Source organism: Anastrepha obliqua, chromosome 5 (genome assembly GCF_027943255.1).
Source record: "Anastrepha obliqua isolate idAnaObli1 chromosome 5, idAnaObli1_1.0, whole genome shotgun sequence".
Classification (NCBI taxonomy): Eukaryota; Metazoa; Arthropoda; class Insecta; order Diptera; family Tephritidae; genus Anastrepha; species Anastrepha obliqua.
In genome coordinates, this window is record NC_072896.1 from 74,833,180 (window position 1) to 74,860,620 (window position 27,441).

General features: G+C 35.4%; 1 protein-coding gene across 8 annotated transcripts in view; it reads left to right on the forward strand.

The window, feature by feature from the left end:
• Positions 1–27,441, forward strand: part of LOC129247419 (muscle-specific protein 300 kDa) — a 290,571-nt gene that overhangs the window by 246,212 nt on the left and 16,918 nt on the right. For 6 of the 8 annotated variants that reach the window (XM_054886543.1, XM_054886545.1, XM_054886538.1 and 3 more), the window contains exons 19-23: positions 2,279–2,386; positions 5,454–5,618; positions 5,731–13,416; positions 16,461–16,766; positions 25,276–25,533. In XM_054886543.1, coding sequence (XP_054742518.1) covers positions 2,279–2,386; positions 5,454–5,618; positions 5,731–13,416; positions 16,461–16,766; positions 25,276–25,533 — 8,523 coding nt within the window. The remainder of the gene's footprint in view (positions 1–2,278; positions 2,387–5,453; positions 5,619–5,730; positions 13,417–16,460; positions 16,767–25,275; positions 25,534–27,441) is intronic. The other 2 variants (XM_054886542.1, XM_054886546.1) reach the window with 1 other exon arrangement.

The window sequence follows — 27,441 nt, forward strand, 5'->3', positions numbered from 1 at the left end:
TTTCAACCGTTTTAATCAGAATTTAAAAACAAAAAAAGTTGGGTACGCACTTTAATAGACCATTAAATTTTAGTGCAATAAAGTACAAGTTTGAAGCGGCTCGAAATTATGGTTGATTTTTAATAATTTCTTCGGCTGACGGGTTTGCGCATTTTCTCTTTTACGCGATAACTTTAAATCTGAACAAGGCGTATGTAGTTTTTATATTTTAGTAATTCTTTTTATTGTAACACTAAATACTGCGACTCGCCTTCAACAATAACTGTTATTATTTGAAATATGTAGTTTTTGTTAACTAAAAAAAAACAGTAACTACTTAAATATAATATTAGGTATATAATGGTTTTTCCCAAACTAAATGCAAGGTGGCGTAAAATTAAGATTTTTTGATTTTTTGTTTTAAATTTAATTTTTGCAAATAGCGTCGTACGTCAATATTATTTGAAAATAAAGATTTATTTTTTTTTATTTAATAAAAAAGTTATTAAAAAAATTGTATGATTAATTTTGCGCCACCTTGCCCAGTATATGTTTCATTCATTGATCTTTAGCTTGGTACATACAAACAGTAGGGTTACCCAAAAAAAGAACTGTTTTCTTAATGCTTACTCCTGAATTTTCTATGACCAAAGAAATAGGAAACTCTTTTTTATGTTTTTTTATCCATAATATTTACCTGTGATGCCAATGCTTTGAAAATTACCATTGAATTCTTATGTGAATAATGCGCTTTTCCGTAAATTTAATTGAAAATATGTACGGGTTGATAATATTTGATCTCCTCCTTTAATACTCGTATATCTTCACTAAAGTTGAAAAAGTTTGCTAAAAATAAAAAAGGGAGTCAAATATTTTTGTTTTTGTTTTTGATTTTTCTTAACTAAAATTTTTTTTATATATTAATTTTTTTTTTAATTTTGAGGGGTTTTCAGTTATATATAAATTTTTGTTTTAATAACTCTTGGGGTAGCATTAGATTGGGGTAATATTGCAATACAAACATAATTTCTTGTTTTTGGCAATGGTATTTAGGTAGCATCTTTGTTAAGATTACACAGAAAAAAAAGAACAAAAAAGATGTCTCATGTCTTTGGCCATAGTATTTAGGTAGCATTTTATTAATATTAATTACATACAAAAAAAAAATTTAAATTAATTAAAAGTATACTCGTATTTAGGGAGTAGCGCCAAGAAAAAGGTTTTGTTTTGTACCATTCTAATGTGCCATATTCTTAATATAACTAAGTAATTTATTTTTTTTTTTTAATATTTTTTAAATTTATTTTATCCTTATTTTTAATTTCTTCCATTTCTTATTCATTTTTTCAATAAAATACTCAACTATTAAATGTATGAAAATAATAGCGAAACGGTTTTAAGTGTTTAAAAATTTAATGAGTTTCAGGTATCTCAAGTCATTTTATTTCTTCAAGGACTAATAGAAAATATTGGTGAAAGTTAGAAATTTCCGGACTTTTGTTTTTAAGCAAAATTAATACTTACTGCTTATAAGTATCAATACTCTTCAACCTGCTGCTTAAAACCAAAATTAAACATTAACCAATTTTTTTCTCATCTCTGTGTGTTCTTTTGCATACCATCGCATGTTTCACTGTAACTATTTGCCATTTCTCATCTCATCTGTATGTCATGCATGTTGTATATAAATACAAAAACAAAAAAAAAAACAAATGCTTCCTGTCTAAATTACGCTGTCTCTTGCCCAAACTCTTATTCTACAAAGCAAAAAAAGCTATTCTGAACTTTTACAAAATGAGTCATAATTGCATTGCCCTCACCCACACAACAGTCCTATATCTTGTATATATGTATTTACATACAATTATTTACTTACTTATGTACATAGTATCTCATGACGTAAAGTAATTCTGCGTTCTAAAAACAAAACCAACAAAAAAATTCACAAATGCCTTTGTTATATACCTTTGTTTCTTCATCACTTTCTAAAATTTGTATAAAATTCTCTTTGCATTTATCTTTTATGAAAATTCTGCTATACATTGTTTCTTGTTCCGAGTGTTTCTATTCTGTTTCTATTTCGCACAATTTTGGGTTCATTGCATTCGAAAAAAAAAAAAAATTAAAAAAAAGCAACTACCTAACAATTTTTTGGCTCATTGTCCTTATTGTTCTATAATATTTGGCATTGTTTTCATTTCCTTGTTTTTTCTTGCTTTTGTTTCTTGCAAATAACGAATTTCTCAACCTATCTTATTCACTTTAAATGAAACTCACATTATTAATACGAATGTTATAGGAGTTAACGCACGATATCGAAGATTTACTGCAATCCCTATCGACGGTCGAAGATGGTATTGGCAATTTGCCCAGCGCAAGTCTGGATGGTATGCTGCAAGGATTAAAGGTACGTCTCCGCGATTGCAAAGACGATTGTGCATACATATGTGCATATGTACGTATGTGTACGCGGTAGCGTATGTATGTATGCACTATTTTGTCTGTAAATATGTAAGTATGTATGCAATACGCGCTACTATGTGGACATGTGCTATATACTTATATTCTATATAAAGTATTGTAAATGACACTTTCTGCATACAACCCCAACCACCAACACACACACATGTACATCCACAGCATACTAAGAATAACTAAGGAAAATTTTGCATAATTGCAATACCTAATTAAATTAGCTTTGTCTATTTTTAAACTTGGAAAAAAAAAATAGTTATCTTAATTACACCCAAAATTCAAGTAATTAACAAGTACTTACAAATATATACGCATATGATTATTTTTTTTCTTAAACAAGAATCCGATTAAGTGAATGCTGGCGTGTGTCGCATAAATTCAGTAACACAACCGCATCCATCATATATCGCACATTTAATTTGTTTTTATTTTAATTTTTTTTATTTTATTTAATGAAATTTTCATTGTATTATTTTCTTTCATGTTGTAAACTTAACTGCACAGAAATACATTTTTTTCTTAAGACACATTTTGAAAGGCGTAAACTACGAAATTTTACGCGCCAAGTCAGGCATGACCGCCTTAGACCAATTTAAAATGTTAGATTTTGGAAATATCTGAAACTCTTATCGTAACATTATATGTTACACGTTACACATTACGTTAGTTATTTAATTATTTCATATTTATTACATATTACGTATACTTACAGATACGAAAATTAGTAGGAAATGCATAAGAAAAATAAAGCAAACGGAATGAAATAAAGGAGTAAAGTAAATTCATTAACATTTTAATTATTTTCTGAGAACCCTGCCATAGGTTAATGGGTCCGTCAAAAAGTAAGCAAAGTGCAAATATCAGGTATTTTTTTCTTAAGAGCTTGAGAACTTAAAATGATAATACAATAATAGATGATAGATAATTTTGTGGCATTTATTTTTTTTAATATGATATCCGGCATATGGCCGCCACAGCTATGAATTACATGGCCCATTCGATCAGCCCAATTTTTCACTACTTTTTAAATTAAAATTTGAATGAGCCCAATCATCAAAAATGCGACGTATACGATGGTGATAAGGCTTCAACTCCTGCACGAGCTTTATTTTATAGGCACGTAAACCAAGGTTCCTATGTAATTTTTTTACCTAGTCGAAGGGCAGAGACCAACGAATCGACAGGCGCCTTCTTCAACACTTCGCTCTATGAACTTCGTAACCGATTTTTTTTTTTTATTTTCAAAGTAAATTTCCTCAATTTGGAAGCGTTGTTCGGACAAAATTTTAAAATTGTCTTCAGCAGTTTTTATTAAACTGCGTATGTTAAACTATATCGTCTGTAATTTTTACTAAAATCCGCCTTATAGTTTCGCAGCCATTAAATTTAGGAAAAATAACTTGCTGATTTTGGAAATCTTTCTTTTTTTGGAAAATTCTTTTATATTCAAAATGCCTCATATACTTCTTCTTCTTCTTCTTGATTGGCGTGCTGACCCCTTAAGCGAATTTGCCTCATTGCGAATTGTGAAACGAATTGCCTCATATACTAGGCTCGTTATTTCCAAAATTAAAAAAAAAATGCGAAGCGCTATTTGAATGCTTTGCTTATTTTTTGACGGGCTCGCAAGAGCCCGTATGGAAGTTCTATTTGTTTTTTAGTTTTTTGTTAGGAAAAGTTTAGCAAAAAATAAAAGTGGCAATAATTACGATAAAAAATGCATTGTAGGGTTGTAGTTTTTATAGACAAAATTTGTGAAATGAAACTGGAAAAAGAAATCCATTATTTTCTCGGTAGATGCCTCTAGGGATCGATATCTCGTCAAGTATCGATCCAATGATTTGAAATTTATACTCGTTGTCAGGGTGACATTTCACACTAAAAAAAATGTTCGTGCTGTTTTTTCGTTTGTTCCATTCAGGCGCGAGTTACAGGGTGTCAACAAAGAAAAAAATTGGTACATTTCACAGTTTTTCTTTGATAAAGGCGAAAAATCAAGCCAGGCCGCTGAAATTGTGAATGGTGTTTATGATGCCGTTACTGAAACAGTTAATTACGTTAAAGAAAATGTCGAAATTGACCAGCATTTTTGTAGACGTAGTGTCGCCCAGGAGCTAAAGATCGATAATCATTTGCGCAAAAATTTGACGCAAAAATAATGGATTTCATTCAATTAATGCATTTTAATTATCAAAACTGCTACTTATTTCTATTTAGAGGAGGTAGCGAAATATTAGTTATCGTAGTCCAAAGCATAGCTTCCAACCAGTATTTTTGTTAGTTCTCAATTTCAGTAGCTTGGTAGTACTTTGAATGCTTTTAGAAAGCTTTTAAATTTGAATACGTAGTTTGCTTTTATTTTTTACACAATTCAACAAGACATTACAACAAATAAATGCAAAGGTATATTTTTTCACTTATATTTTAAATGTAGTCGTAAACGTATTAATTCAAAAATAGAAAAATTTAGGCCAAAATTTCGAAAAAGTACTAAGATGTAAGTAAAAAGCCATACAAGTGAAGATAAAAATTGAATAAGGGCATTTAAAAGAATAAAAAAATTGGTAGATTTGAAATTAAAAAAAGTAATAAGATTAGAAATAAAAATGTTATGTCTAATATAACAGAAGATTTTAAAAAGTGGATGCTTTTGCTTGGCGTTAAAGGCCACATTCATAGATTTAAATTTAAATTTTATTCACTTGATGATGATTTTCTACCCTACCGTTGAATGAAAAGCTACAAAAACAGCAATAAAAAAAAAATTAATTTTACTTTAAACAATAAACTAAATTAAACTTCTCTCCACGATATTTTTACCTTGAAAACAAATAACTAAAAATTCTAAAAAAACATAGTTGAGTGAAAAAATAAACGATTTAAACTCCTCTCCACTTTTAAGACTTTTTACTTACATAATAAAATTGCTGGTGGAAAATAATTTTATTAATAATTAAATGTATAAGTGTCGTAATAATCTCCAAACGTACTTTCTTTAGCTAATCCAAGAGAATCTGGAATACCAGGAAAAGGAAACAACACGTCTACAAGAAATCAGTTATACGTTGCCTACCGATCCAGCAACAGAGCGTACACTTAACGAGATCAAGGATCGCATTGATCTACTACTACGTCGCACCCAACAGGGCATCACAATGATTGCAGTAAGTTAAAAAAAAAAGAAAACAAAAAACATACACTTTATGTGCTACATAACTTCAACATCTTTCTCGCTGTTCTTCTCATTTCATTCCTTTCTCTATCTACATCTCACAGAACGCCATGCACGGCCAGACAAAGCGTGAGGAAGAACTGAATGAATACCAAATGCATTTGATCGCATTGCAGGAATGGATTATGGAGGTATCGCAACAGCTCAAAGACCTTGAGCCTACCCCCGAAGTCGCCGAAGATGAAGAGCAGCTCAAAAAACAAGCCGAGCGCAGTCAACAGCTACTACGCGCACTGAAAGATAAGCAGCAATCACTTGAAGAGTTGGTCGAGAAAACGCGCCTGCTGCAACAGCATGAAGATGTTGCGCCCATGGCTTGCGATCTAATGGATCAGCTCGAGCATATTATTACGCTGCTGCGTGAGCAAATCACTGTAGCCACTACACGTATTTACACCATCGAAAAGACAATTGTGGAGCTTCGCAAGGCTAAACATGAGGAAGAGCAACGAAAACGCATTGCCGCCGAAGCGTTGATACAGCCACCCACCAGCGCGCCAGAATCGGTTATATCAAATGCTAGTACAATTGATTCCACCCCAATGCCAGAGGAGGAGGTAAAGCCGTCTAGTGCACAAGTATTGGCAGTGGAAACGCAAACTTCCGAAAGTCTTGTTGTGCCACAACCACAACCTATTGTGGAGACTCACACAGTGGAGGCGCAAACCAGTTTAGTGGAACCAGTTGTGCCATTGGCACCTTTTGTCGAAACCATGGAAACTGCCATGCAGACGCAGAAGGAGCGTAAGCCTACCGAGAATATTTTAGTCACCTCAACTATACAAGCTGGCCAGGAAACGATACAAATCGACACCATTTCGAATAAGGAGATACCTGAAGTGCCAGACGATGTCGAAATTGAAGCACGTTACCATCAACAGCCGCAAGGAGACATCGATCGTGCCACCGAATTGGTGCTGAAAAACGTGCCACAGTCATTCGAGACCACCTTTGTCGAACCCGATCAAACGACTACTGAAGTTGTGGTGGATGCAGATGGCACCAAGCATATCATTGTAAAGAAAGTAACACGCACCCGGCAAGAGGTGGTGCAACATCAGCAAATCAGCTCTATTGCAACGGTAGCCGATACAGATGGCAATATTCAGGTGCAATCTACCGGTCAACTTAATTTGGAAAATGTGCAAACAGCCGATACCAGTGGTGATGATGAGCATGGCTATAAGACAGTGGTCATGCAACAGACACGCGGCACTGTCGTCGATGGCTCTGATCCGAATGCGGTTGTCGTTAAAGAGTTCGAGACCGAACCAACAATTGAACGGTATGAGCAATTACAAATGCCTGAGGGTCATACTGAAATTATTACCATCGCAACGGAGGGTCCAACGACCACAGCCACAACGCAGAGTAGTATTCGAGCCGTTGTGCAGCAAGTGACGCGAAAGATTATCCGCAAGACACGCAAGATCATTAAGCGCATTGTGGTAATCGATGGCGTTGAGCATGTCACAGAGGAGGTGGTCGAAGAGCCCGAAGAAATCGAAGTTAGCGAGGAAGAATTGCCACCACAAGTGAATGTGAATATCATTCGCACTGTTAATGGTAAGGTAGTAACTGAGGAAGAGTTTGAACGGCTAACTAAGGAACCGGGCGTGGTAATAGAGGAGGTTTCCACGGACTTGTTGGAACCAAAAGCCAGCGAAACAAGCAAACCCTTAGACGAGGCTGCCCCATCAGTGATTGACTCGATGCAGCCGCAACAGGTATTTGATATTCAAACTTCTACCATTACAACAACTACAACACAAACACAACCAACAACAACCAGTATTATAACAACAAGTACAACAGAAAGAACAACAACAACATCAACAGACCAAGCACCTGTAGAATTTGTTGATTTGCCAGCACCAAAAGTAGTTGAACAAAGAATCATTGAAACCGTAGAAGCTACTAGTACTAGCCCCGTTAATATTCCAGCGGACTTAAGTACAACAGCCCATGAAGAAAAGATAGTAGTAGAGGAGACAATTTCACCAAGCGTACAAACAACTGAGCCTATCGAGAATATAAGTGAGATTTGGCCCAGAGAACACCATTTGGTACCAACTGACATCGATTTTTCACAACACGTCGATGAAGATCCAAAACCAGCGGTAGAGGTCTATGAAGCGAAGATTGAAACTGAGGCTAAGCCAGTAGAGGCAATTTGGCCAATTGACGAAGATACGGGCTATCCTGTTTCCTTAGCTAAATACAGTTTCGAAAAGGTTGTGGTACCAAAATCGAAGCCCGAAGAAGGCGAGCCACTCGAAAAGTCAACAGTGTTGACAACAACAACAACAACAGTGACTACCACTGAAAGCAAGTTGCCCGAGAAAACCGTCGAAGTGACTGAATCAGCTGAAGAACCAATATTCGTTGGAGTAGAGATGCCCGAATTGGCCCCCTTCAAAGAACCTGAAAGCTTCGTATCAGAAGAAACAAAAGTATGCCCTTCAGAATCTACAGTATTAATATCAGAAGTGCCTGAACAACTACCACTCACTCCTAAAGCAGAAGTATTAGTTCCTGCCCCCGTCAGTGAACCGGAAATTTTGCCAACAGAAATTCAAGAAGCACGTCCTAAGACACCTGAACCAACAGTATTAGCACCAATGCTGCCATTGCCACAAGTCACGACCATGGAAGAGGTGGCTCCAGTAGAACCAATCTGTCCTGAAGAAGTGACCAAAGTAACCACCGAAGAAGTCATTACAGCATCACCTGCCACGCAACCGCAACCAACACCAGTTGAACAGTTACCCCGTAGTGAACAAGAGTCGTTCACATCAACTGAGATCAGCGCAAGTACGCCACCAGAGCATAAGCTTATGGAAGTCGCACCATCAGAAAAAGCGGAAAAATCCAAAATCGATATACGGGCTGCCACACAACTTTTCATTTCTGGTGAAGTATTGGCTACTGATAGTGATTCGCCACGAAAATCATTCACAGTGACCGCCCCTTCGATTGAACAACCTGGCAGCGGTGTTCTAAAAGTTGTTTTGACACCTGAGGAAGATATTGATCCCAATCAATTGCCACCAAAGGTAAGCATGAAAATTGTTGAGACTACAACTGTAACTGAGACAGAGCGCGAGGACACTACGCCGCGTGGTGATGAGTTGAAAGCTACACCCAGCGATTCTAAGAGAAGTCGTAAGAAAAAGAAAAGAAAGGAAGAAGTCGAACCTGAACTTGAACAAAGCGAAGAAGAGCCCAAGGTGGAAAAACCTGAAGTGCCAGTGTCCAGAGTTTCAGTTTCCGAAATCGACATTGACTCTCCTCGAGAAACTGGCTATGAAGCAGATGACAAAACTTTAGATGATGAAGATGTCGATGATAGTAAGAAGAAACGACGTAAGAAGAAGAAGCAAAAAGTCAAGGCTCGCGAAGATGAAGAGTCGCATTTACCATCGTCAGAGGCGACAGCCCGCGACATTGAATCGCCTAGTTTGGAATCCGAAGGTAAAGTCAAACATGAGGCAATTACTGAAATTAGTCCGGAAAGTGAAGCTACCAGCATTGAGGTAGATACTTCAGTAAAGGTGGTCGAAGAAGCTGTTGTAACGCCCGATTCCGATTCTCCACGTGAGCAGTTCACTGAGTTGGTCATTCCGACTGAAGTTTTGGAAATTTCCTATGTAGAGGATGAACAACAACAGACAACGCCACGCGAGGAAACGCCGTTACCAGTCTTTGAAGAGCCTGTGACAGAGCTGAAGTCTTCTCAGACATCTCCAGAACATAAGCCAAAGCATGAAGAAATTTCATTACAGACCAGTATTGAAGTTGTACCGGAGAGTCAAGACACCGAAGCCCAAACAATAACAGTAGAAATAACAGAAACGGAAATGCAGACAACACCGCGTACAGAGGAGCCCGCCGCGCAGATAATAGCTGAACCAAAACAAACAGAAGAAGAAGAGGTGCAAACTGATGTACCTTTTATGGAGGTCGAGCCCAAAGTAGAAATTCTTCCAAAACCCGAAACCACTGAGATATCAAGTCAAACCATTGTCGTTACCACAATTGAAAAAGAACTACAGACTACACCTAAGGAATCGCCACATACTCCCGAACCCAGCAGCACGGATATTATACAGCCGTTGGTACAGGAGTTGGTAAGGGATATGACTACCGATCTACCCGCTGAAAAAGTAGAAAAGTCAGATCAAGCTATTGGAACTGACAAAACAGCCACGCAAGAGATTTATGTACAAACAATCACGCCCGAACCGGTGGAACATGTTAGACCAGCAAGCACACCTGAACCCGTGGTTGAAGAATTCATTGAACCTGTACAAGTGGTGAAATCACCTGCGGAACAACGTGATCAGCACACAATGACTTTCGAGCTGACTCAGTTCGCAGATTCAACGTCTCAGACTACGCCACGTCACGAACCACAGCCGATGGAGCAGCCAATATCATTGGAACCGGTGACGCTAACGGAAGATATCTCGTCAACATTAACTTCCATGTCCGAGCCGTATAACATAGAAATACAGACATCGGTGGCGATACCGCCAGACACGGATAGCTCTGAGTTAGAACCTGTCATATATGAGCATACGCAAACCATTGAATTGCCAAAACGTGATAAGAAGAAGAAGGAAAGGAAGAAGAAGAAAAAACATGATTCAGAAGGAACTCCAGCGGAAGATGAATCGGTTTCTGAACAATTACCTGAAGTCAATGTGAATATTGAAATAGCAAAGGACATTATACCCAATGCCGGAGTAGTAGTAACGACCACTCAAGATCTTTCAGAACCAATTCAAACAACTGAAGACAAAACTACGCCATCTGTGGAAAAGAAACCCCAATTGGTGCAGCTACAAATCACTAAAACGACAGTTTATGAAGAATTCCCAGACATTCCTCTACAAATCAGTGAACAAAGTAAGGTGACTTTATCAGGCCAACAAAGTGGTGGTAAACCTCGCTCCAGACCTACCTCATCGGTCATGATTGAGGAAGTCAGCTCGCCGACAGAAGAGATTGTTGTGCCAATAATACCAGGCCCAGACAATGAGCCACCGCAAAGGGCAGCAGAAAGCATATGGTTGACAGCAACATCTGCCATTAGTGTGGATAAAACGCCAAAAGATGCCTCGCAAGCAATGATTATGTCGGAAAGTCTGCAACATTACCCCGGCCCACAAGTGCAATCAAAACCTGTGGATGTTTGGGCGGAAACGAAACAGATGATTGGCGGACGCATCAGATCACTGAAAGAGTCTACACCGGAGCATACACCACTCAGCAATGTTTTACATTTGGCCACTCTTTCCGACAATATAAAGGATGTACCCATCGAGGTACGAGCACAGGAGGTCAATCAAGGCTTACACGATTTGGAAAACGCAGTGCAGCGTGGTGATCGTACAATCATAGAAACTACGGTTATAACTGTTATTGAAAAAGTTTCCACCTGGCTGGAAACCATTGAATATCGCGTGTACTTGATTAGACAGAACTCCGATGAGGGTCCATCTGAAGAGAAGTTGGATAATTACAACCAACTGAATGACGAACTTTGTACCATCAAGTCGAATGTCAATACACTGGAAACGCATCTAGAAAAGGCTGACCACTTGACTGGTCCTGAGGTGCATCAATGTGTAGATGCTCTCAAGGAGCACGTAAATGCTGTGGAAGATGTCACCAAAGACAACCAGGTGCAAGACTCTAAAGAGTTGGAAAAGTGGAATACTTTTGTTGTGTTGATACATCGTACCACTACAATTTTGGAGGAACTTCAAGAGCGTTACGAGACCATTATAACACAAGACATAACGTTGAATGCGAAATTGCGTAGCCTGGATGAACTAGAGGCACAAAATGCCGACGTACAAGCTGGTATCGCTGAGCTAACGCAAAGCGCACGAGCTTTCCAACGTAACTTCCCAAGTAAGAAGGTTCCCCAAGACATCTACAACTCCTACGAAGTTTGTAAAAATATCGAGAACAACATATTGGCCGAACGCGACCGTTTGCTACAGCTACAGTCATTAGGTGAAGAGTATGAGCAAACGCTAAAGGAGTTCACCAACATAACGGTATTAGCAGATAAAATGGTAGAAAGTCCAATTATTTCCAGCTCATTGGAACAACTCAACAATGAGGTGCAAAAACATCGCAAATTCTTTGTAAATTTGAGCCACTGCCGCGCCATGTTAGAGTCGCTGGAGGAAAATATCGACTCGGAAACGAGAGAAAAGCATGCCGAGTTGCATAAAGAACTATACAATCGTGCGACTGTGCTATTGGAGAAAGCCTCTGAGCGTTCGTCGAAATTAGTACAAGCTGCTTCGCGCTGGACTGTCTTGGAGAAGGGTATGAAGGACGAATTGCAATGGCTGCACGTAGCGCAGCAGCGTGTACCTGATTTGTCGGCTGTCACTTCGGCTGACTACGACCAATATACAACACTTTATCAATCGCTCAGCACCGACATCTCACATCACTATCTAAAGATGACACAACTCTCAAATATTGCCAATAAACTACAAGACCTTGTGCAAGCGCCCAATCTTGTCGAGGAGACCAATGAAGCACTCATTGTGCTGTTGAAGTTGCGTGAAGAAGTTTCCTTGTACCTGCATCGTCTGCTCGTATTTAAGGAAATCTGGACGCAGTACGAAAACCAAACCGACAAAATGGAGACGTTTGTGCGAGATGCTGAAAAGGAATTGCGCAACATACACATACCCGAAGATCCATTGGAACAACCAATCGAACACATGCGTCAATTTTGGGAAATGAAGGCTAATTTCGAAATGCACAACAATATACGCAACTTAACTGGACATAGTTTCGAGAAGGCCCTACAAGTCATACCGCTCGCCGATGAGATGTTGCAACGTCAATTCCATGCGCAACTCGAAGAGCGCTGGCAAAACATAGCCGTCTCCATCGAACGCATACAAAACAACATAGTAAATAGTCTCGCATCGCAAGATGTGCCAGCAGAAGAGAAATTGAAGTTGCTCGAACGTGAGTTGCAAGAAATTTACCTCACAATGACCAGCATTAAGGGTGTAATCAAGAACGAGGAAGAGCTTTGTCTCTACATTGAACGCATACAGGTACTGCGCACACGTGTTGGCTTCATTGGTAATGAGCTGGGACGCATTGGCCTACAAGATCCCGCCATTGAACCAGAGAAGGTGGGTGAGCTCTTCGCCCTCTCTCACAAGATCAACACACAGATTTCGGAAGAACTTGAAGGTGCCTCTGTGCTGCGTGAACAACTGCGCGCCATACAAGAAGGCATACAGAATTTACGCAAACATCAAACTAAACTTTCGGTCATACTGGACGAATGCGAAAGCGCCGAAAAATTAAGCAACGAAGCGATCGAAAAGGCGGTAATCGACTGTCAAGCTGTGGGTGAAGATCTCATCGGTAATTGGCAGGAAATCATGCGTATACGACAAATGTTGCATACACTGCCAATGCGTTTGAAGATGTCCGTGTCACCGCTGAAATTGGAGCGTGACATCTCGCAGCTGCAAGACGATCACGCTTTCTTGGAGAGTAAGTGCACGAACATTTTGACGATACTAAGAAATCGTTTAGCGCTCTGGATACGCTATGAGCGACAGTTGGAAATGGTGCATGACTCCGTGCAGGAGACAGACTTTATGATGGAATTGCTGAAGGTGCACGGACAGGTGGACTACGAGCGGCTACGAAAGGCCACTGAGCGGCTAGAGGTGAGTAGAACGGGAAAATAAAAGTATACTAAAAATGTTTATAAAGTTGCGATGGGAAAAGGTCTGAGACACAAGGGTTAAGATTAATTTAAAAAAAGCGAAGGTAGAGGTAAAATATTTTCTGAAGCCAATTTGTATTACAAAAGTGTGTATGTAGTATATGGGTAAGACTCCGTCAGAAAATATGAGATTTGCAAGTGGTCTTTCGATTTCTTTGAAACTTTGGGAAATATTAGTTCTAGGTAAGATACATTCAAGCCTAAAAGGATTTTGAAAAATTTTCAAAATTGAGTCATCTACGCCATGTTGAATATCGGGACCGTGTTTTTTCAAAAATCAATATTTCTTGAACCGGTGGATGGATTTCAATGCAATTTACAGACAATATAGAAACAAATAAGTAGTTTAAATTAGTATTATGTAAAAAAAAAATTTCGAAATTTTGACCAAAAAAAAGTCAAAAATTTTTTTTGAATCAATTTTTAGTTGATTTGGCCACTTTTTTAGATTTTCTGTTATACACGTAACGATTCCTTATGATTTAACCTTTATTTAAAAAAAAAAATTTTATGGTGTCTATAATAGTTCTCGAGATATTGCGATTTTAGTGGAAGCGAACACCGTGAATTTCGCGGTTACGCAGCGCAGGAGTAGAAAAACGCGCACAGACCTGCAGCAGTCTGCTCCAGTCACTTCATACAGGAACACATAACGCAGCGCGAACCGTGCGTGCGTACGCGAAAGTGCGTGCGCGCTTCCACTAAAATCGCAATATCTCGAGAACTATTATAGACACCATAAAATTTTTTTTTTCAAAATAAAGGTTAAATCATAAGGAATCGTTACGTGTATAACAGAAAATCTAAAAAAGTGGCCAAATCAACTAAAAATTGATTCAAAAAAATTTTTTGACTTTTTTTTGGTCAAAATTTCGAAATTTTTTTTTTACATAATACTAATTTAAACTACTTATTTGTTTCTATATTGTCTGTAAATTGCATTGAAATCCATCCACCGGTTCAAGAAATATTGATTTTTGAAAAAACACGGTCCCGATATTCAACATGGCGTAGATGACTCAATTTTGAAAATTTTTCAAAATCCTTTTAGGCTTGAATGTATCTTACCTAGAACTAATATTTCCCAAAGTTTCAAAGAAATCGAAAGACCACTTGCAAATCTCATATTTTCTGACGGAGTCTTACCCATATGTAACTTTTCATTAAGTCATCCGATATCGATGTGAAGTTAGAGACAAAATTTTGAAATTATCACCTATTAGCAAGTTTTGACTATGTATTTATTTATTTTTTTATTAATATTAATTATACATTATCAATATATTGTTTTCATTCTAGAACAAAGACAGCATTAATTCAAATTTCAAACTGTACAAACAAATTTTCATTGAAATTTGAAATTTTTTAATAAGTTGTTTTTTTTTTTTTGTATTTTGGGTACTTAGTTTTATAGCCCATACAATTTTAGTATAATAAAGTAAAAGTGTAAAGTGGGTCTCGTTGATTTTTAATAATCATTTTCCTTGATGATGTTTTCTATTTCCTACGTATAAAAAAGTGCATTCGTTGTATAGAGAAAAGGCTTAACACCGCTAAGGAAAAAAATTATCAAAAATCATCGATGGTTTTGAAGCACTTCAGACTTACAGTTTATTTAGTAGAATTACATGCGCTATAAAACTAAATACCTAAAATTTTTTTTAAAGTGTGAAATTGTATGGAAATTTGTTGAATGCTTTAAAATTTTGCACGTAGTTTGGAACTTGGATTTAAGTGGTTTTTGTTTTAGAGTGAAATATATTTTTATAACAATAATAACCAAAATGAGTTTAAAAAATATTGTCAGAACTTATCAATAGGTGGAGCCTTTATCGGTATTTCACTCTTTTGATATTGGAAACAATTTTTCCTGGCTTTGTTTTGTGAAAAGTGGTCTAATTTGGGATATAATTTTTGTTTCGAAGCCATTTTTGCAAAGACACTTTTACTACTTTCTAAACGAATTTCCATACTATGCCTTAGAAAGCACATTGCACCAACACTTTTACTTCAAACCTATTGTAAACCCGCTTAGTTTTTTAAACAAGTGCTCTCCATCTTAGGCGCTCATTTCGGTAATTTATTTCGACGAATTTCACAATACTTTCCGTTGAAAAAAATAAATAGATGTAATCACTTCAAAAACAAGCAGCCATTTCTTTCTATACCAATTTGGTATGTTTGCGATATTTTTAAGGCACATAAGACCATTTTCAATTTATGTATTATAATTAGCCGTGTCTAATGCGGCAAATTTAGTGAAAATGATTCGCTTTAAATATTCGTAAGTCCACATGAAGTTTTCGCTCAATACTTACACGCTTGCTACTTAAATGTAAATGGGTAGCAGCGCCTATGAAGTTGGTGCCGCAAGCATGAGGAGCAGCAGGGACATACATACATACATGTATATGCGCACACACATACGAATACATATACGAGTATGTGTTAAGAATTTGGGTCTGCCATTAGAAGCTTCATAGAGAGTGTTGGTTGGTAAGTCGTCGGTCGTGATGCGGGCCATGCAAAATGGGAGCCACATAGAAAGCTCATGGAGTCTTGTGTTTTCAGCTGGTTAATTTGTATTTGTTTTTCTACTGCACTTCTTTATTTTTCAATATTTTCTTTGCCATTTCATTGTTTTTTTTTTTTTGTGTTTTTGGATTGGTTTTCGTTTTTTTTTTGTTTGTTACTCTTTGTTGGCTCTTTTGTGCTGATTGCTGTTTAGTACGTGCTAAGGTTTTGACGTGAATGGGCGCTGAAACGGCAGCGACTGTCAGCACAATAGTGAGAATAGTAAAAGTGTTGTTAGGTTTAAAAAAAAGCGTTATTATTGAATTTCAAATTCATGAAAATGTTTCGGAAAAGTTTCAAGTTTATAGTGAAATTTGTCGTGCTCCCCTCATTCCTCATCTAATCGCACTAAATAGTACATAGCGGTGGTTTAACATATTTTGTTTACTTTCATTGAACATTCAAAATCAGGGTCTTGCTGGTGATTTGCAAAATCGTGAAACACTCTTGGACGACTTAAAATCCTCTGCCAAGCCCCTTATCGAAACGTGCGATGTGCAAATTGTCGAACAAATCGAATCGGCCGTTCAGGATGCGGTTGTAGCCTGGAATGATACTTCGGATAATTTGCAACAATTGTGTACACGTTATCAACGTGCCGTTGAGCTTTGGGAGAAATATCGCAACGCATCGGCCGCTGTACGCAATTACGTTGAACAACAAATGGATACGGTGAAGAATTTGGAGCAGCCATTAGAAACTTTACAAAATGCTAAGGTAAGTGATTTCACAGCAAACTTATTTTAATCGAATTGAATTATAGTATTAGTAGCAAGGTATGCAGTACCCATTCTATACTGACTGATTCAAAATAAAAAAAAAATATTTTAATTTTAATCCTATGTTAACGCTTGTTGTTGTGCTAATAAGGTGTTACTGCACATTTTTCGTAAATGCTGCTGAGGTGATAATCCTTGGCCGAATATAAATCCAGTTCTTTCCGGGAACATATCGCACCCTAAATACAAAAGGGTCACAACTCAAAATTTTCCACACTCGAGCTTGACTTGTTTACAGTAGCACAGAAAACAAACTTGAAATTTGCCATGTAAGCTTATAACAGTCCTACCAAAAAACAAAAAATTTATTTTTGCCATATGTCATCCGCGGACCGTTTTATTGATAACGTCTCGTTTATGTTTGAGCAGAAGCAACATTTTGAGTTGTGACCCTTTTGTATTTAGGGTGCGATATACACGCCTGTTATCTTGAGTGAGTTGCAGGCTCAAAACGGATATAATTTTCAAATACTGCGCTCCAAATTAATTTGCAATGGGTACTGCCTACCTTATTGAGAAACTGGTAAAAAAATAATAACAAAGATACTTATTAAGCTGCGTAAGCCCTGAATGATGATTTTATACTAGCCATGGGAAAATATTTGCTCAACGCAATTCCTACTGGCAAGCATACGAAATATGGAATTATTTGTCTTTTTGTTTGTAAAATAAACAACTTTCAGTACTTACTTTAAAATACTCACAAATAGCTTTTAAGATATGACTAATAGGCAATGTGGGTTAAAATATTTTTTTAAGTGTGTGAGTGTTTTACGTTTAAAATTAACTGTATCTCTACATTTTTGCAACGGACCTTAGTATTATAATGCTGTCGGTAAGATTAATAACACATTTCCCTACAAAAATTATATCGGCAATGGACTATTATATTACATATAGCCGTATGTGGTGCATTAGGGTGAATAAAAATAATCTTGGTACTATCTTCGCTTCGGATTAGGAAAACTGTTTATTATTTGGGACTTTTTGCATGATTATATGATAGTTAGGAGTACAACCGATTATTATATATTTAGTTTTAAAGACGAAGAATTTTGTAATAAAAAAAATATTAAGAGTTACTTGAGTACGGCCGAGCTTTTTTATAAATACATAAAATTACTTTTTATAAATTTTTTTTCCAAAAGATCAGGGATGATGGTGGAATGAATGGATGGATGATGCAACGGACTTTAATTATTTTTTATTATTTCCGAAAGAATTAGGACTATTCGTTCGACTACGACACTATTGCAATGTCTATCAGGCAGAAGTTCTAGTTATAAAAGAAGTGGCTACGTATCTAAATACGCATGTAGTAACAAAAACAACTATAAATATTATATATTCTCGGATAGTCCGGCGGCCATTAAAGCATTGCATGCGGCTATACTAAGATTAAAGGTTGCACAAAAATGCCGATCAGCCCTTAATGATATTAGTGTCATATTCAAGGACAGCCTTATTTGGGTTCCGAGGCATAGAGATACTGAAGGAAGTTGTAAAACCGATGAGCTGGCCAGGAAATGTATTACTCTTCAACTGCTCAGTAATAGAAGTACCATTGCGATACCAATGGCCACGAGCAAATTAATAATTAAGAATAACATTATCCAGGAGGTCAATGGGGTGTGGAGAGATGAAGACACATGTGTAACAGTTAGGTTACTATGGGCGCTAATAAATAAGAAAAAGGCAAAGGAACTGCTTAGCCTTTCAAGAGAGGATATCTCGAAGGTCGTGGCTTGTATAACCGGCCATTAGCTATTTGGCAGGGATTCCTTGAAACTAGGAGTTTTCTCCCATGAATATTGTCCTTCCTTTGCTTTCTTTGCAACTGTCCAGCCTTAGCTAAAATCAGAGCCGATTTTCTAGGCGGATACCAATCTTCCCCTTCATAAGAGCCGCAAAATGGTGCCACGAAGAAAAATAAATGAGATTTCGGTGTCGCACAATGGACCTGTAAGATCTAAGCAACTACCGCCATAATCTATACGCTATAATCTACAACCCATTGATTTGGCAAGTGAGTGGTTTAATTTTCCAACGCTGCTTTAGATTTCTAAATCGGTCTAGATTTTACTAAGTTATTCAAGTCTTCCTTATATCTATTTTCCAAAACAATTAAAAATTAGTATAAAGAATCTCATTATTATGATTCCGTTGATACAATTTTTAAACATCTTTATACAGAGCTTTTCTATATTTAAGTTTTTTTTTTAATTTTTAAATCAATTTCATTTATAAAAAACTTGACTTTTGGATACATATTTTCATTGGCCCAACTAACATAAATCTTAATATTTTTCTAAAATATTTTAGCGAAAATCTTAAAATATAATAACTATTAGAATTCCGATGGGAAAACTGTTACTTTTTTTTCAAGCTTCCTTAATGTACAGGCGAAATATACGCCGACTTAATTTGCACGCTTTAATAATTACAAATTCTTGTGTCAAGGGGCATACTCGGGTTGCTGTAAGGTTGAGCAACTTCACTAGTATTTACATAATTAAATACATACATACATACATACATACACACATAAGTACGCACAAATTCCCTTTTTGAATTAGTTTGCTAATTAGGCAACGCCACCAAAGGGATAGACTTAATTAAGTAGAGGATTCATTTAAAATGTCCGTTAGAAAATTAAATATTGGTGGACGTCGATTTGACTTAGAATTACAAATAATTTGTAAAGCTCAACAGTTCATGTTTGCTGTCAATTCTAATCTACTTATATAAGTATACAACCTACTTACAAGTACATACATATCTACATACCTACAAATGAGTAAATAAAGTGAATTAATTAAAACAAAAATGAAGGTCAACGTTTAGAAATTATTTGTCTCAATAAGAAATTATTTGTCTCAAAGCGATTTTGAAAACTCTGCTCTTCCACGTAGTTCGATTGTAGCTCAAATAAATGCAAAAAATGTGATGGAAAACCTTTTCAGCATACTAAAAACTTTTTTCTAAAAGCGATCGCTTATCCGGAAGCACTAGCAAACTTCCGAGTGTATTTCTGTTTCAAAATGACTCCTCATGAAAAAGTTTTCATCTGCTGTTTGCACACTTCTAGTCGTCTACCACAAATTGGAGGAAAAGGTCGACCGTAAATTTTTACAAATAATTTCACCCATATGGCGGCTAGCTTAACTCGATCTTATTAGCATAATTTGCAGAACTTTTTCCAGCAAATCGATCTTTCTCGCTAATATCATAACGAAAGTTGACTTCCAAATGGTCAATTTCAGTTAGATTATCAGCATAGGAGCCAGTCTTACTTATGTAGATATTATACATTTGACACATTTCAGTTTTCATTTGCTGTTGTAACAGGAAAAATAAAAGCACTTGCGGTTTGCAATTTAAAAGTTTTAAATGAGAAGAGTGAAATTGTGTTACTCGCGAAAATCATGCGCTTCACTAGATCAATATTTTGCCTCATTTTTCGCTGGTTCGCTGAGCGTTTTGAATATAATTCGAAAAGTTATAAGGAACCAACCATGAAGCTTTCAGGAATTACTGTGCACAGTGTCAGCTATTGATAAAAAAAGGTACAAATGTGAGGGCGAACATTTTTCAGAAATTAGGAATTAAAAACCGATCTTCTAATAGCTAAAATTCCTGCATCAGCTATATCGTATAAGAAATAGGCAAACATTTGTTCATCAATACATCAACTTGGTGGGCAAATAGAGGCCGAATTGTGGGTCACATTCACGTACATTTTTTTATTAGTGGATATATTTTGTTAGTGAATGACTTATAATTCCCCCACAACAGTCAACTTAGACAAAAATTGATCCATCCTTTTGCATAAAAGCTGCGCATATTTGTGATTATGTACCCATTAATACGTGCGAAATACTCTGTATGCTCACCGAGGCACAGAAGGTAAATTTTTAAACGCTACTTGGATGTAATTCTTTGTATGCTAATTTGCCAGAATATACTTCCGAAATGGCAAAAACATGAGTGCGTTTCCTTTGGCATATGGCACTAGCTATTTTATCGAAAGTTCTGCATCTTAAAACAAAAAAACACTCAATTCTTTATTGAACTGATACATTTGGCCCATCTGTAGTACCTTCTAGTGAGTGTCGTGTGTAGCATATTCGAGAAAACCTTGCAAATTGATGTTTATTTCACGAAAGTAAATTTATTTCAGTTCAAATAAGTGGGCGCGGCCAGGGAAAAATCCCGTAAAGCAGATCTAAAATCTTTTATGACCACTGCTCGAGAGCACAATATGGTTTTGAGTTCTGCTTTAGCTATAAATACAATTCTTTTAAAAATTTTATAGTTTTGATAAAAACTGGTTTTACAGAGCTTTAATAGGCATTTTTCTTAGTCATAAATGTTTTCTGTAACAATAAAGCAAATAGTGAATTAAATAAGTAAGGGAAAGTGCGCAAATTCATTAGAATCCTCCTTTTTTAAGCACGCGATCAAGAGCACAGTACACAATAAAAACAAATAGATATATATAAAATAACTATCAAATTAAGTACCTAAATACGCAAATTTGTTTTAGAAGTTCTTGCCTCGAACTAAAAATTTAAAGAATTTGACCTTCTCTGATTGACTGCCGCCCATTTTTGGCGCGAAACGGGCCTATTAGAATATTTCAACCGACCGCAGTCTTATTTTAAATATTTATTTATTTACTCAGTTGCGATGTTATTGCTTTTTGTAAGAAAGTGAAACGCACTGATAAATTCAATGCAGCCAGCAAGAAAGGGAAATTTGTTTGCCTTTCAAGCTTATCAGCACTTACTAAAGTCTAGTGAGCTATATATACATACACATTTGCAGGATGATATGTATTTATGTGTAAATATGTACATTTATGCATAATCTCATATGTATATAAATATATTTCATTGCGGAAATAGGCAAGAGTTAATGTAAGTGATTTTAAAATCATTTCAAGCTTATCGCAATTTTTATATTTTTTTATTTTACTAAGAAGTAAAATAACCGCAGCCAAGCCAATATTTGTTGTATAATTAAAAGACTCATAAATGTATAAAACCAAAGAAATCATGTAAATGTAGAACATGAGTATACGAGTATATGCATGTCGTAGACATTCCAATTGCCTTAAAATCTGTTACTGAAATCTGAGTGAAAAATGTTATGGCTGCTTGCTTTTTGTTGTATTGTATATTCTATGTACATATATAGTACTTAGTACACATAATTTGCTGACAAATTAATTGTAAGTTGTCGGCGACAATGTTGGAATTTTACTAAACCTATCTCAATGTCGAAAGCATAGATAAGCTGGCATAGCGCTAAGGGTATGTACACGTGCGCATTTGTATGCAAGCGGCAAATTAAGCAATTATAATTTCTATATATATTCGTTTACATGCTGACATAGGTATTGTATGACATCACAGTGATATCATAACAGCAGATTAAGTAAACAAGAAAGGACATACGAATTTTATCTAGTCTATTAGTGATTGGGCAGTGTGTCGACAAAATCGCTATTAACACAATTTTAATGAGAATAATTATGGTAACAAAAACAAACACAACAAAAAAAGTAAGAACAGCGTTTGCGACGCTGCCGGTGGGCAGTAGGGTACCGTAGGTACCTAACAGGGTGGCACAAAATTAATCATCATCTTATAATTTTTACGAATGGCGTCGTACGTCAATCGTATTTGACACTTGTGAACTAGACAGGTGCAGTATAAACAAACATACGAGCAATGGAGCGCGCATGAGGTCAAAATAAAGATTTCCATCATTCAAAATCATGTTTTCTTATATAGTAAAAAGTTATGCAAAAACAAGATTAATTTTGCGCCACCTTGTATAAGGTAAATGCGAGTATGTATATACATAAGGTAAATATAAAAACATATATGTATGTGTGTATGTATTCATGTGTGTTCCATATGTATCAAATGGTTTGAATATTACGACTTAAATCATGTCTTAATATAGATTTACATGTAATGTTTATGCCTTGAGTTAGTCCTACATATACATACATATATGTACGCATATACTTATACTTTCATAGGTATGCCTGCCTAGTCGCATACACAATAACACTAGTTTGCAGTTAAAAACAACCCAAGAAGCAGGCCAACCAGTTTCTATGTAGAATCGTTCGCTGAGCCCAAAAATCCATGTAACTATTATTTTTTCTCCATATTTTTCTCATGCAAGGCAGCTTTTACATATTTACTAATTAATATATTAATAATTTATCTGGTTCAATAGAGATAAAACAATCCTTCAAGTACCACTTAGAGTGGGATTTACAAAAATCTTACTTACAGTGTAAGTCTTATCCTATTTAGTTCGTCTAAATTTTTTGTATGTAGTTGTATGTCTCACATTTGTCATCCTGTATATAAAGTATAACTGGAAAAGTTATGGAGATCCCATTATGAAACTTGCAGGTATTACTGATCACAGATTCAGCTATTACTAAAAAAATGAAAAAAATACTATGATTGATATTTTTCAAAAATTACAAAAAAAACCAATATCGAACAATAACAAATTCTAAAAAATTTTCTTCTAAAAAGTGTATTTTATGCTAAAAAATTAAAACAAAGTCCTAAGTTCCAAACATTTTTTAATTATATGTCCTTCTAAATAACTCTAAATAAAAATTTTCAACATTGAATAAATCTAAAATTATTAAATTTACAAAAATTTTAAATTTTTATCGAAATAAAAAGATGCTTTTTAAAAAATGCATTTTATGGTAAAAATTAAAAAAGAAATTACAAATTACATTTTTTATAAATATATTTCACTTTAAAGAACTCTATACTATAATTTTGAACATTAAAATTATTAATTAAATAACAAAAAAAATATATTTTTAATTGTAAAATTTTTTGTATTTCTGGTTTCCTTGTACGCATGATATTGTGGCTTTTGCTATAACATAAAACGCTCAAAAGTTAATCAAGTCAACCCATTAACTCAAAATTTGTATAACAATAAGAAACGAATATTTCCATATATTTGCAAAAAACCAAAAAAAAAAACCACAAAAAAATAAATTTTGCAAATATCTTGAAAACTTTTTATTCTAGTGAAAAATAATGCATCAACGAATGCTTTAATTCATTTTTTTTATTTTCATTTTTAAGTAAAAATTTGTTAAATTTGAATAATAAGTAATTGTTTTTAAAGTAGTATTGCAATATGAAATTTAATTATTAAATTTAATGGCCCCTTATTTGTTATATCCTTTGTGATGGGTTAATGGATTCTGCAGATATTATAAATTTTTATTATCTACCTCGCTTTTTTTAACCCAAAAGCACTATTTGGCGACATCTCGCAAATTGAAAAACAAAAAAAGAAAAATTTCCTAGATTTTCGAACTAAGCAACCGATTTTACTTAGGAACTGGTTTTGGTACTTTGGTGAACAAATTTAAAATTATTTGTAAACCAGTGTAGTATTATATGGTATGTTGTTGTATCGCATGTGGCACCGCTTACATTCGAACGCTTACACTATCTGCCCTGTATATGTAGTTTTGAAAATTATTTCATTGGCCAGTGAGCGTTCGAAATTCATGTGAACTGGACATTAGCAAAACTCCGAGTAGAGAGTAAATGAAAAAATGAAAAAATGAAAACTATGAAACAAAATTAAAAGGACAATACCACAAGGAGCGTTAACTAAATAAACAAACGCACACATATGCAAGTACATACATACATGTGTGCTGGTCTGGTGTCACGCAATCAATAATTTGATGTTATTGATCTCCTTTTTCCCTTAATCACTCATACGCCCTGTCGACCACTAGTAAAATAAATGCCCAAGTCTTATATTTACGAGTATATAATGTGTGACACACTTATTAACGATATGCACATATTTATATTTGTATATACAAATATAATATATGTATGAACATGTTATAATAAAGTACATGCACGAGTATGTGTGTATTCAAGAATATTTGAAGTGATTGTGAAAGTGAACGGAAAATGTCAACGTACGCGCGAAGTAGCCGTTAGTAGAGGCACGTAATCGCGAAACGACAGCAAAGGCAATGTATAAGTTTGAAAGTGTGCTAGCTGGTGCAGCATAAATTGCAGAGGTGACCACCTGAAGAACATATATATGTACGTTAGAGTACATATGCATACATGTTAAGTGAAAACTATGTTATAGACAAACTGTGACGGCAGACACTTTCTTGGAGGGAAATTAGATGAGTGACTTGTGCGCTAAATAATTTATTTAAAGCACTACAAATAAATTGAAGTGAGTGAATGCATGTAGAGTAAACTTAAATGTGTGCATTTCCTAAATATATAAATACGAAACAAAAACAAAAACGCTGCACTTCTAAGTCATCTTTTATTTTAGTTGCATATTTTTGTCAACGAGCTAATTTTAATTGTTCTTTTTTTATCTCACATACATACACACAGATCTGCCAGGATAATTTGAATGCACAAACAGATCGCTTGTCCGAGCTGCGCGATATCGTTACGAAAATAGCCGCCGATATTGGTTTGGATGCTTCCGGCCTCATGCAAGGCGAATTGGATGCTTTAGGCCAACGCTTGCAAGACTGCAAGGAGGCCATTACGACATTGGCCAATGTGGCCGAAGCCAAGGATAAAGAACGGAAGGCAATCGAAGAGAATGTACAACAAACGAAAACGTACTTGAACAATGTGCAGAAGGTGAGTTGCAATGACTTTTCCAATTGTACAATTTTACATGCATATCTATACTATATCTATCTATCTATCTCTCTATCCATGTTTAAAAACATATGTACCCGTACGCATACATATATGTATGCGTTCCACTCCTATATTTATACTTACACTTGCATAATTTGCTTGTAATTGCAGCTACGCATGCACTTAGCCACAAAATGTTGATTCCTAATTCAGCGAAAATTTTCGCATGGCATCAATGAACGTACGAGTATATGTATATGTGTACGCCCATACTAATATCGATTCGTACCTATCCCACTTGTACATTCAAGTTCATTAATTCTTTAATAGAATTAAATGTTTCCGATAGTGCATGGAGATATAAAATATATTCAACGCTTCTGTACAGGGGTCTGAATCATTGATTTCATTAAACCGCTAGCGGGTTTCCTCGCACATAGCGTGCATGTGAAGTATATGTATCATATACCACGCGCAGGCATACATCTGTATATGATATTCTCGTATATACATGTACATGTACTTGCATTTATGTGCAATATGTAGATATTAAAGTTTTTGCAGCTAAGCAAAAATGGTGTGAAATGGGAAAATACGCGAGTTCATATCCAAAAAATTGATTTTCAAACTAGATTTTCTAAGTATGAATAGGGTGATACTCGCAGGTCACAGGCATATGAAAAGAGTAGGTAGGAATAGAATTTTCTAAATCCCAATGAAACGTCTAACGAAATAGATCAACTTAGACTTTCGTAGTGTGAACATTTTGATGGTATCAAACTAGTTTTCCATTTTAGAGTTTTGGTGTTTACTAAATTTCGATTGGAATACGGTAATATAAATAAATATTGTAACTAAATTAGTACACGAATTTAATTTTAGTACTACAAATTTTATTTGTTTCTTTAGTACTAAACATTTAATTTAAGTACTAAAAATTTAATTTTTGTTAAGATTAAAAATTATGTTAAAATTAACTTTTCTCTAAAAATTAAATTTTAGTACTAAATATTTATATATTGTAATAATTAAACATGATTAAGTACAAAAAAAATTAGAACTCACATTTTTATCAGCACTAGAACCGGGACTATTGCTAAAATTTTAGTGAGTGGTAAAACTTGAGCAGTACTAAATTGTGTTCTAATTTTCAAATGAGTAATAGGAAAAAGTAGTACTAAAACTTAAGTTACACTAAAATGCCTTCTCTTCACTTTGAATTTTGCTGTGCACTCATTTTTGATTAAACACGGTACCTCAAATAAAATTTTTATTTACAATAGACTTTTTCTACTACGTTACATAAGAACATATTTTCGTGCATATTCTCTATTCTGTAGGCACTTTTAAATCTAATAAAATATCTAAAAAATTGACCATTATTCAGCCATTTATTCAGGTTAATAAACTAAAATAATAGCCAGAAAGCATCTAAAAGAAAGAAGTTGCAACTCATGTACTAAAAATCGCTCACAAAAGGCACCATGCTAAACACTAACTGGTTCGAGTATGATTCAAATTGGATCTAATTAGATTTTGCTAAGGTGAATTTCGTTCGAGTGGTGAAAAGTGGGAAAATTTGCTCACTGTTAAATTAGTTGCAGACTAGACGCTTTTCACCAGCTCATGTTTTCCCTACATGGAAGCCGGTTATAGAGCTGTAAGTGTGTTGAAACCCTAGTAGGTGGGTGGAAGACAACTTTTTCAAAAAGTGTTCTATATAAATAAACAACGATTTCCGTTGGTAAACATGTACGTACACGCCGTAATATAGAGTAGTTGTATTGCTGTATGCGTTGTAATGGAGCGCGAATTTTCAGACAACGGCAGGATTTCCATCGCCTTGTCAGTTGAGTGTTGGCGCATTGAAAGCCAGTTGTGGCCACAATACTTAGAACAACTACA